The 15938-nt window shown below is 35.8% G+C and overlaps 1 protein-coding gene across 3 annotated transcripts in view; it reads left to right on the plus strand.

The window, feature by feature from the left end:
* Positions 1–15938, plus strand: part of WDR72 (WD repeat domain 72) — a 219439-nt gene that overhangs the window by 43755 nt on the left and 159746 nt on the right. For all 3 annotated transcript variants that reach the window (XM_023617119.2, XM_070271032.1, XM_070271043.1), the window contains 7 exons: positions 307–426; positions 1626–1771; positions 2154–2250; positions 6907–7048; positions 8670–8915; positions 11364–11584; positions 14243–14438. In XM_023617119.2, coding sequence (XP_023472887.2) covers positions 307–426; positions 1626–1771; positions 2154–2250; positions 6907–7048; positions 8670–8915; positions 11364–11584; positions 14243–14438 — 1168 coding nt within the window. The remainder of the gene's footprint in view (positions 1–306; positions 427–1625; positions 1772–2153; positions 2251–6906; positions 7049–8669; positions 8916–11363; positions 11585–14242; positions 14439–15938) is intronic.

The raw sequence follows: 15938 nt of genomic DNA on the forward strand, positions 1-15938 counted from the left end.
ATTTTTTATCTTTCTGCCCTGTCTGAAAGTCAATAACTTATTCTTATCTTTACATTCTCAGCATCCATCAAAGTCCCTCACAGAATGTTTCTTGAATGATTATATATAATGAGCCCTTGAGTCCAAGTGGGTTTTCCAGTCAGAATCTCTTTGCAAAGTAACTTGTCTGCAAAAGGACACTGGGGTACTTTTCATTTTATAGTAAGGGTGCGATCTACTTCTGTTGTACAGGAGAGTAAATCTTCTCCTACAGTCCTATATAAATTGCCTAGAACTAGGACTAAAATGTTTTCATTCCTTTTGAAGGAAAAGCAAGATGTCTATGAAAAGGAATCCAAATCGCTCGACTCCCTGAATTGCCAGACAATACGATTTTGCACGTATACAGAGAGACTTCTATTGGTGGTATTTTCTAAATGTTGGAAGGTATTATAAAATAACATAATAAATACCAGTGATATACAAATGTAGCTTGTTTTTTTCTTGTTCAGTGCAACAATTATAAAAATATAATTTAAATATGATACAGACTCTTAATAATATTATTACCAGAGCATGGAATGTCTTGTCTTTTATGACAGACTTTTATCAGTCTTCCACTCCCCGCATTCAGCTGTTTTCTTCCCAGGATATTATTTATATAGTAGCATGTCCTAATTTTATTAATAACAAACCATAATAATAATGAGCATTTATGTCTAGATTATTTTCAAAAGTTGGTGCCTACACTTTAAAATTAAAAAGAAAACTAATACTTTTCATCTACATAAATTGATCTTATCTTTAGATATTTTTTCTTTTTCAGCTTTGTCACTACATTTTTTTTTTAAGATATTTTAATTTTTTCTTTTTCTCCCAAAGCCCCCTGGTACATAGTTGTGTATTTTTAGTTGTGGGTCCTTCTAGTTGTGGCATGTGGGACGCTGCCTCAGCATGGCTTGATGAGCGGTGCCATGTCCACGCCCAGGATCCGAACTGGCGAAACCCTAGGCCGCCGAAGCAGAGCACACGAACTTAACCACTTGGCCAGCCCATACATTTGTTTTTAATGAATATACATTCCTTTCTTGTGAATATATTCACTGACATCTTCAAGAAGAAAGAAAAGCTAAGTTACCATCAGTTGATAGCATCCTCTTTTTCTTTAATGTTTCATATACTTGGCTCAGTTAAAAAAAAAAGCTATATTGTCTTAGTTATATGCTGGTAATCTATTTTTGAACAAAAATATAAAGTACATGGTCTAATAAAGAATTTCTGCTATATAAACTTTTTTGTGTTATAAATTTTCACATGTTACAAAGTTGAACTATCCATATGGAAAGAATAAAATTATATAGAAATTTTGAGATTTTTAGTCTTTGTGCTTAACGGGCACATTCTGGAATAATACAGTCAGATGAAGTTTATCCACTGAAATCTACCTTAGGATAAATGTGAAAAAAAGTACTAGTAAAATATTATCTTGATACATGAGTACAGTGTGGCCTTTTATTAATACTTAATGTGTTGTTGCATTAACACTGTCATCAAAATAGTCTTGATAAGCATAATTTGTCTTTCATCTCATTGGCAGATTAGATTGTAAGCTTTTGTTAATGTGCATCATTAATTTTGTATTTTAGGTTTATGATTATTGTGATTTTTCCCTTCTGCGGACTGAAGTTAGTAGAAGCGGGCAGTTCTTTGCTGGTGGCGAGGTGCTTGCTGCTCACAGAATCATCATCTGGACAGAAGATGGTCACAGTTATATCTATCAGCTGCTGAACAGGTGGGCTCAGATGGGAGCAGCATACAAAACATTCAGGTAGAAAATGAACTTTGGGAGGTTTATTATGGAAAAATCCCTGCATGCTGCCCATGATCAAAAACCAGAACAAAACAACTTTGGCACTAGAAGATTTACTCTGGGCTTGGTGGGCTTCAGCCTTTGTATAAAACAGCAGGGGATGAAGGAATGAGATTAACCATGTATAACTTGTACAGCTGGTGCTGCGTTTTCAAAAAGTCACTTGTAATTATTAACCCAACAATTTCTAACTGGAGTTTAGAAACTTGAATGGTACCATCCGGCTTTTGAAAGTGGGAGGGGAAAAAAATGAATAAAGAACCCCAAAGTTCTAAACTTTGCTTTTTATTTTTTTGCCACACAGTGGGCTTTCAAAAAGCATATACCCTGCTGATGGAAGAGTGCTTAAAGAGACCATTTATCCTCATTTACTGTGCTCTACTTCTGTGCAGGAAAATAAGGTAATGCAAGAAAAGAGTGACTGCCTCAAAGCTTTATTTCACTCCATTTCTTAGATAAGCGTTGCTTTGTCTGTAACAGACTCAAGCTTGAACAAATTGAATTGAAGAATCACATCAAGTTGTTAACGAGAAAATCAAATTTAATTGTTAATGGCTACTGAAGAGGAAACTTTGCCTTTACAAAAAAATCTATATTTTGAAGTCTGATTAACTAAACAATGCATATTTATTGTAAAACAGTTATAAATGTTAAAAAGACAAAGGAAGAATTAAAATTCCTGATTTTACCAACATTAATATTCACTATGAATATTGTTTATTTTGTGTATTTACTTATTTTAATGGGACCTTTTTCAATTATTTGAAAAGTTACAAGAATGGTACAATGATCACTCATATACCCTTTACCTGGATTCACTAACTGTCAACATTTTGCCATATTTATTTTCTCTCTCTCTACATATATATATACACATACTTTTACATACACGCATACATCTTTTCACTGCCCCTTTTGATAGATGGTTTAATACAATGGTATAAACATTTTGACGTATCTACTCCAATTTTTAGACTTAATCAAATGGTTTATATCTTGCTTTTTTTTTTTTGCTTAACTGTATATTGAGATCATTTTCACATGTATTTAGCTATTCTGAATAAATTTTCTTTTAAAACAAATATAATTATGATTCCTGGCAGAGAGTTGAGGGTATAATTGTGAGCATTTACTCGACTGAATTATATCTTTGACACTCTGAAGCCTGAAAATTTAAGCAGTTACTTTATTTTAATAATGTTAACTAAAGTGTCTTTTTTTTGGACTTAGTCATCAGTTAATTATCCCAAAAGGTATTTCACTGAGAATGGAGGAGTTTTGAATTATTGATGTGTCAACCAAGGAAGCATGTTAGTTTTTACAGAGTGATGGTTTGCTTAATTAGGCAGCATAGCTGTTGGAAATCCTATAGTTCAGGGATTGTCCTTTTAACATATCTGTGAGGTTTTGTTGCAAAAACTTGATTAAGAAACTGTCAGCCAAAAATTAGAAATCCAAGTGCCAGTGGGGCACAGGAAAACTTTAGAATTATGGCATCAAGCACTATTTCTAATTTCATTTGTAAGGAACAATAGAGCCTTGTTTTGCTGTTGATCACAAGAACAATATTGTGGCTTACTCAGAAAGGCATTTTAGTTTTTTTAAAGGACCTTTCCTTTCTTCTTTTCCAGCTCCAGAATGCATACTTATAAAGCACAGTTTGGCCTACAAGCTAAATATAGTGTCCTTTAGGAGCTTCTAGTCTACTGAAAATAGCAATGATATACGTAACTACTAGGAAAAAGTACAACAATTAAAAGTTAAGTTAAAAATAATAATCTTATGGGAAGCTACCTTGCTTTGTTTTTCAAAATATGAAGACAAAGATTTATGGGTCTTCTCTCAATAATTCTTGTTTAGACAACCACAGTTCTTTGTGTATCTTAAAGATGGGAGGGGTCAGCCCATGGCCGAGTGGTTAAGTTTGCACACTCTGCTTTGGCGGCCCAGGGTTTGGCTGGTTCGGATCCTGGGCGCGGACATGGCGCAGCTCATCAGGCCACATTGAGGCGGCGCCCCATATGCCACAACTAGAAGGACTTGCAACTAAAATATACAACTATGTATTTGAGGGATTTGGGGAGAAGCAGAAAAAAAAAGGAAGATTGGCAACAGTTGTTAGCTCAGGTGCCAATCTTTAAAAAAAAAATGAAGGAGGTACTTGGAAGCCAATGAAATATGAATAGAATGATCTGAAACTAAAAGAAGTTGGTCTACCCATCCTTGGACCTTTGCTTGCCCTTTATCGAGCCAAGAAATTGAAGACAGACATTATTCTTCTTATTCAAAATATTAATGTTCACGAAATGTAAGATTTCTTAGTCTCTCTTGAAGCTAGAAGGCAATGAAGGCCTTTTCGTGAGGTGGGAGATGAGTTCAATAGACACAGTGAGCTTGGAAAAGGGTGCTCTGTAAACATGTTGTATTGACTGGACTCTTTTTTTTTTTCGAATAATACCATAGAATTAAATCTCAGAGTTTGACAGTAACATGTTCTCAGAGTTCCCATTTGTAATGCGGGAACATATCTGCCGATGGAGTTGCAGTAGCAAGAATGGGGACTCCTCCTTCCTTCCAGTAGCTTTATGAGAGTCTCCCTAGCTTCAAATTACAGCTGATGATCACTGACATCTGTGGCAGGGGCCCAGACTGTTGAGATGAGGAACTGAGCTTCCCAGGGTCTTAGGTGTAGAGTAAGAGTGCAGTGCTGAGATGGGAGTAGTTGGGATAGAAACAGCCTGAGAATTGTAGATAAGGAATTTGGGAGCATGAATAAGAGTAATGACAATAATGATGATAAAAGATAACTTTTATTGAGCCTTTATTATGTCACACATACACACACTGCCTTATTTACATGAGTTCCCACCATGACCTCATTTTGAAACTGATGTTCAGAGAGGTCAGTTCCCAAGATTTGAACCAAGGTAGTTTGGCCCCAGAGTCTGGCAATGGGTCTCTGGAGTGAGTTTCTTAATTGTTCTGAGAAGTGGATAATAAGAATGGCTAATATTTATTGAGTATGTACCAAATGCCTGGTACCACTCTAATCACCTTACCTTTGTCAACTTATTAATCCTGACAGTAATCCCATATAGTAGGTGCTTTTATTAGCCTTCTTTCATGGTTAGGGAAAATGAGACACAGAGTGGTTAAGTAAATTGCCTAAGTCAAGAAATTGGTTCTTTTGATAGAGTTAATATATGCTAAAACCAGGATTTGAATCCAGGCAGTTAGCCCAAGAGAATTCACTCTTAATGACTATTTTATTACCTCTTGGAGGATGGGTACTCCTTGTGATGGGTACTGGGTACTGTGATGAAAAATCAAAATTCATATAGTAGGGGGCTCTGAGGCAGTTTTCAGGTGAATAGCAGAACTAGTGAGGGAAAAACTAGGAATGAGGAGGGTCGAGGGGTCAAGGAGTAGGTGTGAGCAAGTGAAGAATGGCAGCACAGAAGGTGAAGGCAGAGGGGATGATAGCAGCTTGGGCAGTGTGGGCTCCCCACAGGGCAGTGCTTGGAGCTTGGAGGGAGCAGACATAGCTGCTACCAACTTGAGTCACCACCCAGCCTCTCTGGAGCTTCATCCCCATATCAAAATCAAGAGGGAGTTACACTAGTCAATTCCAAGTTCCTAAAGGCTGAGAGAGTTTGAGAAGCCAATTTAACCACATTTTATCAACAACATCTCTAACACCTACAGAAAAGATGACTATGAGAACTACAAGACTCCAAAGTGTCTTCTGAATCTTTAAAAAAAAAAAAAATCTATTCAGAGAACTAACTTCATTGGAACTGTTTTCTCTTCTGCAATGTTCTCATTTCTTGGGATCGTAGAGGATTACATATCTTGGTTGCACGATCTTAGATTAGTTTCTTATTCTCTTCCTGTCTTAGCTTCCTTATCTCCATACCAGGAATAATAACAGTATTTACTTACTTCGTAGTTTTGTTGTGAGGATTGTAGAAATATTTTGACCCTTAATATTCTCTAAAGATAGCTTATAGATTTTTTTCCACTAATATTTCTAAATCCGAACCTTCAAACATACATTTCCTGACTAGGAACTATCACTTTCTTAGATTTAATTCTAGCACCCACCAGTTGGCTTTCTTCTCAGGATGGCTTTTATTTGGACATTAAAAGAAGTTTGGGGTTTTGTTTTTCTTATCACTTAACCATTTTGATCTCTTGTGCATAATCTCTATACACAAGCCTGCCCAAAGAATATCTGCACTGCACTGAGGTACTAGGTTCATTCACTAGTGAAAGCATCTTTCAGAGTGCTGTTGCCCAATATTTATTCTCTGTCTCGGCAAAATTATAACTATATATATACATTTATATGTAATATTATGTAATACATATTAATATAAATATATGTATAAGTTGTGGACTCATTTTTCTTTGTGGCTGTTTGGGAAATTTGAAATCAGGTATGTTAAAACTGAAAAATGGTCAACAGAAAGTGGAAAGCATATTAAGAACACAAAATTACTATACAAATATTAGTTGTTGCTATTTTAACTACAATTGGAACTGAAGGGACCATAAGGATATCAGACCTCCTTAGTGGACTGTAGAGGATTGTCATCAAGACATGGGCTCTTGAGTCAAAATTACTGGACTCAAAAGCCTGTTGCTGTCTGTATCACCTTAGATAAATCAACCTCTTCACTCTCAGTTTACTCATCTGTGAAATGAAGACAATAATAGTACCAACTTCGCAGGATTATTGTGAAGATTATTTAATGAACACACGTAAAGCTCCAAGCAGTATGTGTAATACATACATAGAACCTGTTCAATAAATGTTGGATAGTCTTGTTAACTCTCTGAAGTCTAGCTGATGACTTTGCTTCTTGTTTTATAAAAATTTTTTGTCCTAAGAGATTATTTCACTTAATTCACTTGCAATTTTTAAAAGAGTAGGAAATAAATGGAAATAATTTAGTTCATCTATGGAGTCTTGTTCCTCCATTTACAAACAGTGGCTGTCATTTTATACTTAGATATTTTCCCTACATAAAAGCTAACTTGTTGTTTTGGACCAGAGCAATCCCTTTATTATGGGCTACATAAATGAAAGAAAAGAGCCTTTTTATAAGGTTCTTTTCTCTGGAGAAGTCTCCGGAAGAATTACTTTGTGGCACATCCCTGATGTTCCTGTATCCAAGTTTGATGGGTCTCCTAGAGGTAAGACAATTTCCATTTCTAATCACATGTCTTTTGATAACTAGTTTATGATTAACTCATTGCTTTTCTAAGTTGAGTAGCATGAGGCTACAAACAAGAAAAATTTTCTTGTGTACTACTATGCATTAGATGCCAACATAAATAGGTATAAATATGATGCTTCTAGATATTATACAACAATATAACCAATATAATTCAAATTAACATCAATTTAATGTGAGTGATGTTTTATTGAAATGAAATGAATGCTAACAATGTGAATATAGGATAGGTTGATACATCATTTTCTTATTTTTGAATTTGTCACTCCATATCCTATACTCTTTTTCAATCAATTTCTCTATTGGGATTATTACATATGCTTGGAACTACAAGCACAGATATAAATTTGGACACTAAAACATTTGGCAATTTGAATAATTAGATGATTTATCATTTGCTTATTTGAACTTTTCTTAAAATACAAAACTGAAATCATCAAAGTAAACATTATTGTGGAGAACTTTCAAACTCCTGGGACTATGTATTCCAAATTGAGGAATCCTATCTTACTCTTTTTCCGTTATTCCAAAATCAGTGAATCATCTCTGTGAGATGGTCTGGGGCAGAGCAGAAACAGGGTCCCTATTTTCAAAACTTGAATTTCTAAGCCCAGGGTTCTATCAGTTAACAAGTTTACTGGTATAACTTTTAGTGTTCCTGCTCCAGATGTTTTCGAAATAGTTCGTAATAGACCTAGATTAATAAGAAATGGGTCAGGAAATAGACTTAGAATTTGGTATTGGGTGTGAAAAAGTTTCTTCTTACAAGTTCAATTTTAAGAGTTAAAAAGTATACCATGCCCACTGCTGAGTCTGCTTGATGGTGGCTCTAGGGTTTCTCATGTCTGTTCTACTTCCCAGCAACAGAATTAAGCATCTAGCCACCCTTGCTTATAATTAGAACTGTATAAGTCTATGACAACTCTTGGTGTTAGTCTAAGATTTGGGGTTGAAGTTTTCATAGTCACTGTGGCATGTGTACTTCAACGTCAAGGAGGCCTTTTCATAGCGAGGTAGGTCAGCTTTAACTTTCCTTCTTTGCTTCTGGATGCCAAGGCTGTCTCACTTCCTGAGCCTACCTGAGGCACATGTCAAATGATTGGTTGGTCAGCTATATAAATGATAACCAGTGCTCTTGGTAGCCATAGATAGTTGCCTGGGAGCTTGGTATGACTTTGAGATATTCATATCCCTGACATTTAAAGAATAAGTTTCTTTCATTTACCTCACGCAACTAATAGACCCTCAGTTTTCCTTCTTAACGTTACAAAGGCAAATAGTTTGGTCCACCATTTTACATCGTTACATGAGTTTCTCAGTTCTTTTCAGTTGACCTAAATCTAAAATGAATGTACTAATACACGTCTATTCTTCTGAGGCTTCCTGTATTGAAGGACAGAGGACCAATAAAATAGCATTTTGATGGAGACAGTGCATGGTAGGAGAACTTTTCTGCCCATAGCCCACTATTAGGATAGCAAAAGAGCCTCTGTGTAACCCAAGGGATGGTGCCTTGATAATATTTTCCATATCCATGATGAATTTATAAACCAAATTTTTCTTTTTTGTTTTCCTTTTAGAGATACCAATAACTAGCACCTGGACCCTTCAAGATAATTTTGATAAGCACGATACCATGTCACAAAGTATTACTGATCACTTCTCTGGATTTAAAGATGGGACTGGAACTGCAGTAGTCACTTCATCAGAGTATGTTCCAAGTCTTGATAAACTAATATGTGGCTGTGAAGATGGGACAATTTTCATTACACAGGCTTTGAATGCTGCCAAAGCAGGACTTCTAGAAGGCGATTCTTTATTAAAAGGTCATTGAATTTTATTTGACCCTATTTATTTAATTTCCTAAGCTTCAACTTTAATAAGCTATACTAAGAAGATTGCCAAAGCTTAAAAAATTTGCTGGCATTTGCTGATAAACGTGTACGTATTTTAATGTTAAATAAAACGTACATCTAGATTTTTTTAAAAGTCAAATGTAAGGTTATACAATGAGAACTATGTTTCTCTCCTTCCTTGATCTTCCCGTTCCCTTCACCGAAGGCAACTGCTAGTAAGTTTCTTTATACCCTTCTCAAAATTTTTTATGCATATACAAGCACATACCAACATAGCAGTATGCATTCTTCTAATTGTCATAGAAGCGTTTTACTACACACTTTACTGAAATGTCTTTAGACAAATCTTAATAAAATATTTTGAAGCATATTCTTTATGAGCTTATTTTAAATGATTAATAATAGTCAAATTTTAATTTTAAAAATCTATTGATACTGGTTTTAGTCTTGGCTACTAAAGACAATGCAAAATTAACTATCTTTGCATATATATGTGGGTATATCTGTAGAATTAATTCTCAGGAGTGGAATTACTGGATCAACATTTGTATATATTTTTAATTTTGAAAATATATCTAAAAATGTAAACATATATCAATGTGCATATGTGTCCACTAAGATCCTATGAGAATGCCTTTTTCCCTAAACCTTAGCCAACTTTGTGTGCTATTAAACTTTTTAATTGCCAATCAGGAGAAAATGGTATCTTCCTGTTTTAGTTTTTATTTCTTTGTTAATGAAATATGAATATGTTCTTATATGTCTTTGTGCTTTACAACAGCGAATACCTATTAAATAAAGACTGTTATGCATTAAGTTGTCTTGGTAAAGGAAGGAAATGTAGGAGGTGATTGAGATTTGGGGATGTACAGATAAATTTGTATACCCATTTTACTATAAGGATCCCACTAGAATGCAAGGCCTTTAAGAGTAAAGACCAAATCTCAATTTTTTAAAAAAATCTTGGGGGCCGGCCCAGTGGCACAGTGGTTAAGTTCACACGTTCCAATTCTTGGCGGCCCGGGGTTCGCTGGTTCCGATCCCAGATGTGGACATGGCATCACCTGGCAAAAGCCATGCTGTGGTAGGCATCCCATGTATAAAGTAGAGGAAGATGGGTATGGATGTTAGCTCAGGGCTAATCTTCCTCAAAAAAAAAAATGAAAAAATAAAAAATAAAAATAAAAAACCCTTGTTAAATTGCCTACTATTGTGCTCAGCATACTTTGGGTACTTACTAAATGTTACTCATTTGTGATTGACTGAAATAGAAGAGTGAATAACAATGAACCAAGGAGAGATAATGTACTACTATACAGTTCAACGGCTGCTGTCAAAAGTTACTGAAAAAGCTTAAGACCTTAGCATTTTTTATCTAGGCTGGTTTATCAGAAAACAAGCAGAAACCTACATTTGACTTGTAGCATTTGAATTAATATTCATTTTTATTTGTTAGAAGGTGTAAAATGAGGATGTACTGGATGCAATAGAAGTAACCAGTGATTCTTTAATAGAAGTAATAATGATTTTCAATTTGAATAAAGAGTTTGTGATCTGCGTTCCTCTCCAATTTTTTAGGGTTATCTAATGATGAAGAAAGAAGCAGTGTGGAAACTGGGTGTCAGTTGCTCTGTATTCTAGTACAGCTATGGTATGAAATACCCAGGTTCCTACCAAATGCCAGTGCTAAGAGTTTATGGAAATTATTTATTCCACACAACAGTCTTGTGTGAAATAAGTGGTATTATTACCCCAATTTTTCAGATGCAGTAGCTGTGGCTTAGAGGGAAGATGCATCTTGTCCTTGGTGACGCATCTAGTAAGTGACAGACCCAGAAAAACAGAGCCAGATTTGTTTAACAGCAAAGCTATGCTCTTAAACATTTTGCTGTGCTTTTTCACACTTGGAATCAAACCACTTAACTCTCTGAGCCTCGGATACTTTATCTGTAAAACAAATATTTTGTAAAACAGTGAGGTGGAACTAGGTAATCTCCAACACCGTTTAGAGCAAAAGTGTTCTGTGAAACTTTGCTTTTCTTTTGTGGTAGACTTGGTCATGCTAATTTAAAGGACAGCACTAATGTTCTGAGCTTATTTTTGTAGAGGCCAAATGTATGAATTGTTCATTCTTTGGGAACAGCGTTTGCTATTTCATGGCACTGGAATTGGTGACTTGCTAACTCCGTAAAGAATTAGTGGATTTTGAACAACCAACTTCAGTTCTTCATCAACGGCTTATCATGAGGCTCTTGTCTTTTGAGATGGTCCAGGGGTTGCTCACTAATTTTCTTAGTCAACTGCCTACCTTTACTTATATGTGGTTTCCTTACGTGAAAAATTTATAAAAGAAAATCTCGGGACTATTTCTTGAGCAAAAATAACTTTTTTATTATTTGGTCTTTGGTTGTTTTCCAGATTCCCTTCCTCACAAAGTTCTCAAAGGTCATCACCAAAGTGTTACTTCATTACTTTACCCACATGGTCTCTCTTCAAAATTAGACCAAAGTTGGCTAGTGTCTGGGGACCGGGATTCGTGTGTCATTTTGTGGAATATCTTTACTGAAGAAATTTTGCATAAATTCGTTTTGGAAGCTGGTCCAGTAACAAGTCTTTTGATGTCACCAGAGAACTTCAGAGTAAGTTAAGACAAAGAGTAAAATATAACATGTAAGTTTAAAAGTTATATAACATTACAGAATGTTTAAAAAACAAAAGGAAAAATAGCCCATATTCCCACAGAAAGAAAAGTTGTATGTGCCCATAATACAACTGGGTGATTTTTATATACTCCTTTCTAATCTTTTTATATGCATTTTATTATTATTATAGCTTATACAAATAAGGTGGTTCTAAAGCAGAAATTTTGTCAATACTTGGCTTTACAAGAGCCAGTTAATTCTCCTTAAGTACTTAAATTTTTTTTCCTTGGTTATGTGTCTTAATTTTTAATGAAATTGTCTTTTCTTTTTCAATAAAAGTTGTAAACACTCAAGGCTGGCCCTGGTGGCCTAGTGGTTAAGTTTGGCGCACTCTGCTTTGGTGGCCTGGGTTTGGTTCCTGGGTACAGACCTACACCAGTTGTCAGTGAGTGGCCATGCTGTGGTGGTGGCCCACATACAAAAAGAGGAAGATTGGCAACATGTGTTAGCTCAGGGCAAATCTTCCTCAGAAATAAAAAAAAAGTAATAAACGCAATGTAAAAACTATTCAAATAGAAATTAACTTTTGCCTTCAACAATTTACTTTTATAATAATATTGATAGTTACATTTTCTTTTCTTAGATAGATTTTGCTTGCTCTTTCATTTATTTAACAAATAATGAGCTTTAGCAAATTTGTGAGCATCTGGCTTGTTCCAGGCAAAAGGAAACACTTTGGTATAATTTTCTTTTGCAATGTCAACTTAAATTCAGCTTCCATAAAGTTGATGTCTTTGTTAAAATATAAACAACAAACTTTTGAGTTCCTGAGTTTGTAAATTAGTTGATTGGCTTATAAAAATTATTTCTCCATAGTAATATTATAAAAAATCAGCTCCAAAGTAAACTCAGAAAATTTACACTGTATTTTTGTAGTAAGACATAATGAAAGCAATATTTCAGCAACACAAACGATTAAACATAACAGTGAAACAAAGTTAAGTGACTTTAAAAAAAAACACTTCCACATCTTGATTCAGGATACCTTGATATGTCTTTTATTCCTAAGGTACCTCTCCCTGTTTTTTTTTAAACTAGTTTTTTCTCTCTGCTCCAGGAATGTAGTTCAAGTCCATTCCACTCCTGATCCCTTTTACTTTTGCCTCAGTCACAGATGATTTAACTCTAAGGATCAGGACCCATTCAAACCAAGTCAAATTAAAAGGGAGTTTATTGAAGGGTATAAGAGGAGAGACGATCCTTTAGACATCCAAGACAAAATGCTACAGCAAGCACCCAGTGGAACTTGAACTTAAATTCAGAAACCAAGGTTATCCTTTGAGTACTTTATCCTGAAAGAGTCTGCCTTTCTGTGAATGCTCCCTTATCTTGCTTCTTCCTGTGCCTCCTCTAACTTTACAATTTCAAATGCCTAGGAAAGAGAATTTGATTGGCCTAGTGTGGGTCTCCAGTGTATGTCTACTCCTGGCCATAGGGACTGTGTTCACGTGTTGTGTGTGTGTGTAAGTTTCCTCAAGTACATTGGGCTGCCCATTCTAGAAGCTGTGAGTTGGGCAGGTTCTCCAGGTAGTGGAGAGGCAATGTCATCTGCCTCATTCTCTCCCGGTCTAGCATACCTGCCATTTTGTAATTTTTTTCCTCAAGATTTCTGTAGTCTCTAAAAAGAATTAAGAAAAATAATATGCTTCCCAATGTCCCACAGAAAGAGGTCAATGATGGGCACTGGGAGCTTCTCAAGAGATCCCAACTAGCAGCTGAAACTCTGGCTAGGTGCCTTAGTGAAAGTTGGAGAATCCACTCAGCATGGTGGTCAGAAAATAAACACAGGCAAGGTAGAAGAGCCACTCCCTGTTTCCCCCCTCCTCCAGCCACCCCACCCCACCTGCCCCCCTTCATGGGCAGGCTAATGGATGGCCCTTGTGGTAAGGCACAGAGGTGCCCTGTAAATTCCTCCCAGATTAACCTCAGCAGCACCCAGCACGGATAGTTTTTGTCCTAAACTGTGTTCAAGGTAACCACATGCTGACCCTTTAAAAAAAGTATCTTAAGAATCTTTGTTCTATGAGCCTATTTTTGGTCATTGTGTCTTTGAAGTTGTACATTCAGTTGGAACGATCTAATGCTTACTTCTTTTAGATTGTGTCTACACAGAGTTTCCTGTTTGGATTAGAATCTGTATAGTTCTGGGAACAGCACCAAATCACATTTTGAGGCTCTAAATGAAAAATATCAGCTCATGATACTCTTGGACCTAAGCTTGTGTCTACAAATAGCTTCTTTTTGTGGCAACAAATTAGTTCTGGGGTTTATTTTATTCTGCATTATTTCCGATGTCTGCCTCATTGCCTGAATTTGCTGAGTGATGGTCAAGTCCTTCATTTATCTTATAAGTAGATCTGGCCTGGAATTCTCCTTTTTACTTGCATCTCTTGACCTTCCTGATAGGTGTTGAGTTTAAAATCTACTCAGTAGAGTGTTATGTGGAGAGGTGCTGTAGAAAGCAGAAATGTCACTTTGTAAATGCGGTTTTAATAAAAATTTTATTTTGCTAGGGGAAAACATCTGATTTAATTTTAAAGAAAGCGTTTGATCATTTACTTACACAAGAATGTTGTTTTTTTTTTTTTCTCACAGCTGAGAAGTGATCAGGTAATTTGCTGTGTGTGCAGTGACCATTCCGTGGTTCTCCTTCATCTTGAGGGGAAGAGCTGCCTCCTGCATGCCCGGAAACACCTTTTCCCTGTGAGGATGATAAAATGGCACCCAGTTGAGAATTTTTTAATTGTTGGATGTGCAGATGACTCTGTTTACATCTGGGAAATTGAAACAGGTAAATTGAAATTTTGCCCCTTTTCATCCTTTACGTATTTATGACATCAAAGCATTTGACTGGGTAGAGAATTCTACAGAAGTAGCAGTGACGACCTCACTTTCTTTAACCTTTGGTTGGGCTCCATGTAATGGCTTTAGTTGAAGGCATGTGTGGAAAATAAAACACAAGGGCCTAAGTCAGATCCTGACCAACTGATGATTAGCTGACAGGGCAATGCGCAGGAATGAGCCGGATATTTCTGGAAGCTATAAATAAAAATATAAGTTATCTACTTTAATTATTAACAAGGGAGAAATTTAGTGTCCTGCTAGTCTCAAATTATCGTTAAATTCTGCCTCCTTCAGCATACTCACCATCTCAGCAACATTTTGAGCTAATTGATGATCAGTAATAATGGAATATAATTAATTACAAAACTCCAAAAAGTTGAGTCAGGGAAACTGAAAACTGAGTGGTTCAGTTGAACTTTTGATATCATAGCATAGAGAATGTATACTTTGAACTTTAAAGTTTTTAAAAAGTTTTGCTGTATAACCTAAGATTGAGAGTTAAGCATTTCAGGCAAATACTGGAACATATCAAATAAGGCAAGGTAATTAATGCATGCGAGTCAGCGGAGTGCGCTCGAGAGTACATTTCACTGAAGCCATTGCATGATTTTTATTGATTAATCAGTGGTGGGTTTATGTTGGGTGTTATTAACAGACTGGATAGTTTATAATATTATAGTTTAGAGCCATACGTCACCAAAATAATTGCTATATTCTTTACATTTGACTTTTGTGTGTTAATGATGAAGGCTAATGTACTGGTGTATAGAGGGTGCAATGTAATGCTACCTTGCATTTGTACCTTGCTTTAAAGCTTTGACGGGTTTTCGTGCTCATTTTCCCATTAGATTATTACAATTTCTAGGGTAGGTGTAAAAGGTATTATTCCCCATTTTATTGATGAAGAATTTGAAGTTGTTATAGCAAATGTGCGAGATTGCATAGCTAGTAATTGGTGAACCAAATGAGGCCCCCCCATTGTTCTCTGCACGATACACACAAAATTGGGAGAGTTTTAGAATTCTTAGGTAATCTATCAACCTGAGTGACTGTTGAATATGATAGATAAAATAGACTCTCAAGTCTGGACTTGCTTCCAGGACCTGCTAATGAAGAGCTCTTTGACCTTGGGCAAATAACTTGGCTTCTCTCCATGTCAATTTCCTCATCTGTGAAATGGGAGTAATAATAGCACCTTCCTGTTAGGATTAAGTGAACTAATACTTAACAATGCTCATAACCAGGCCTGTAGGTGCTCAGCCCTTAATAATATTCCCTATTACTATTATCAAATAATGCAGCAAAATCTTACCTTCTGCTTGTGAAATCTGAGTCTATAAAAGACATACACTTATAAATATGTACAATTGCATTGTTTTCAATTGTTAACACTTGCTAATCCAAAATATTTTTCCTAGAAAATAGAACCTAGTGAGAATAAAGAAAT

This window comes from Equus caballus, chromosome 1, assembly GCF_041296265.1.
Source record: "Equus caballus isolate H_3958 breed thoroughbred chromosome 1, TB-T2T, whole genome shotgun sequence".
Lineage (NCBI taxonomy): Eukaryota > Metazoa > Chordata > Mammalia > Perissodactyla > Equidae > Equus > Equus caballus.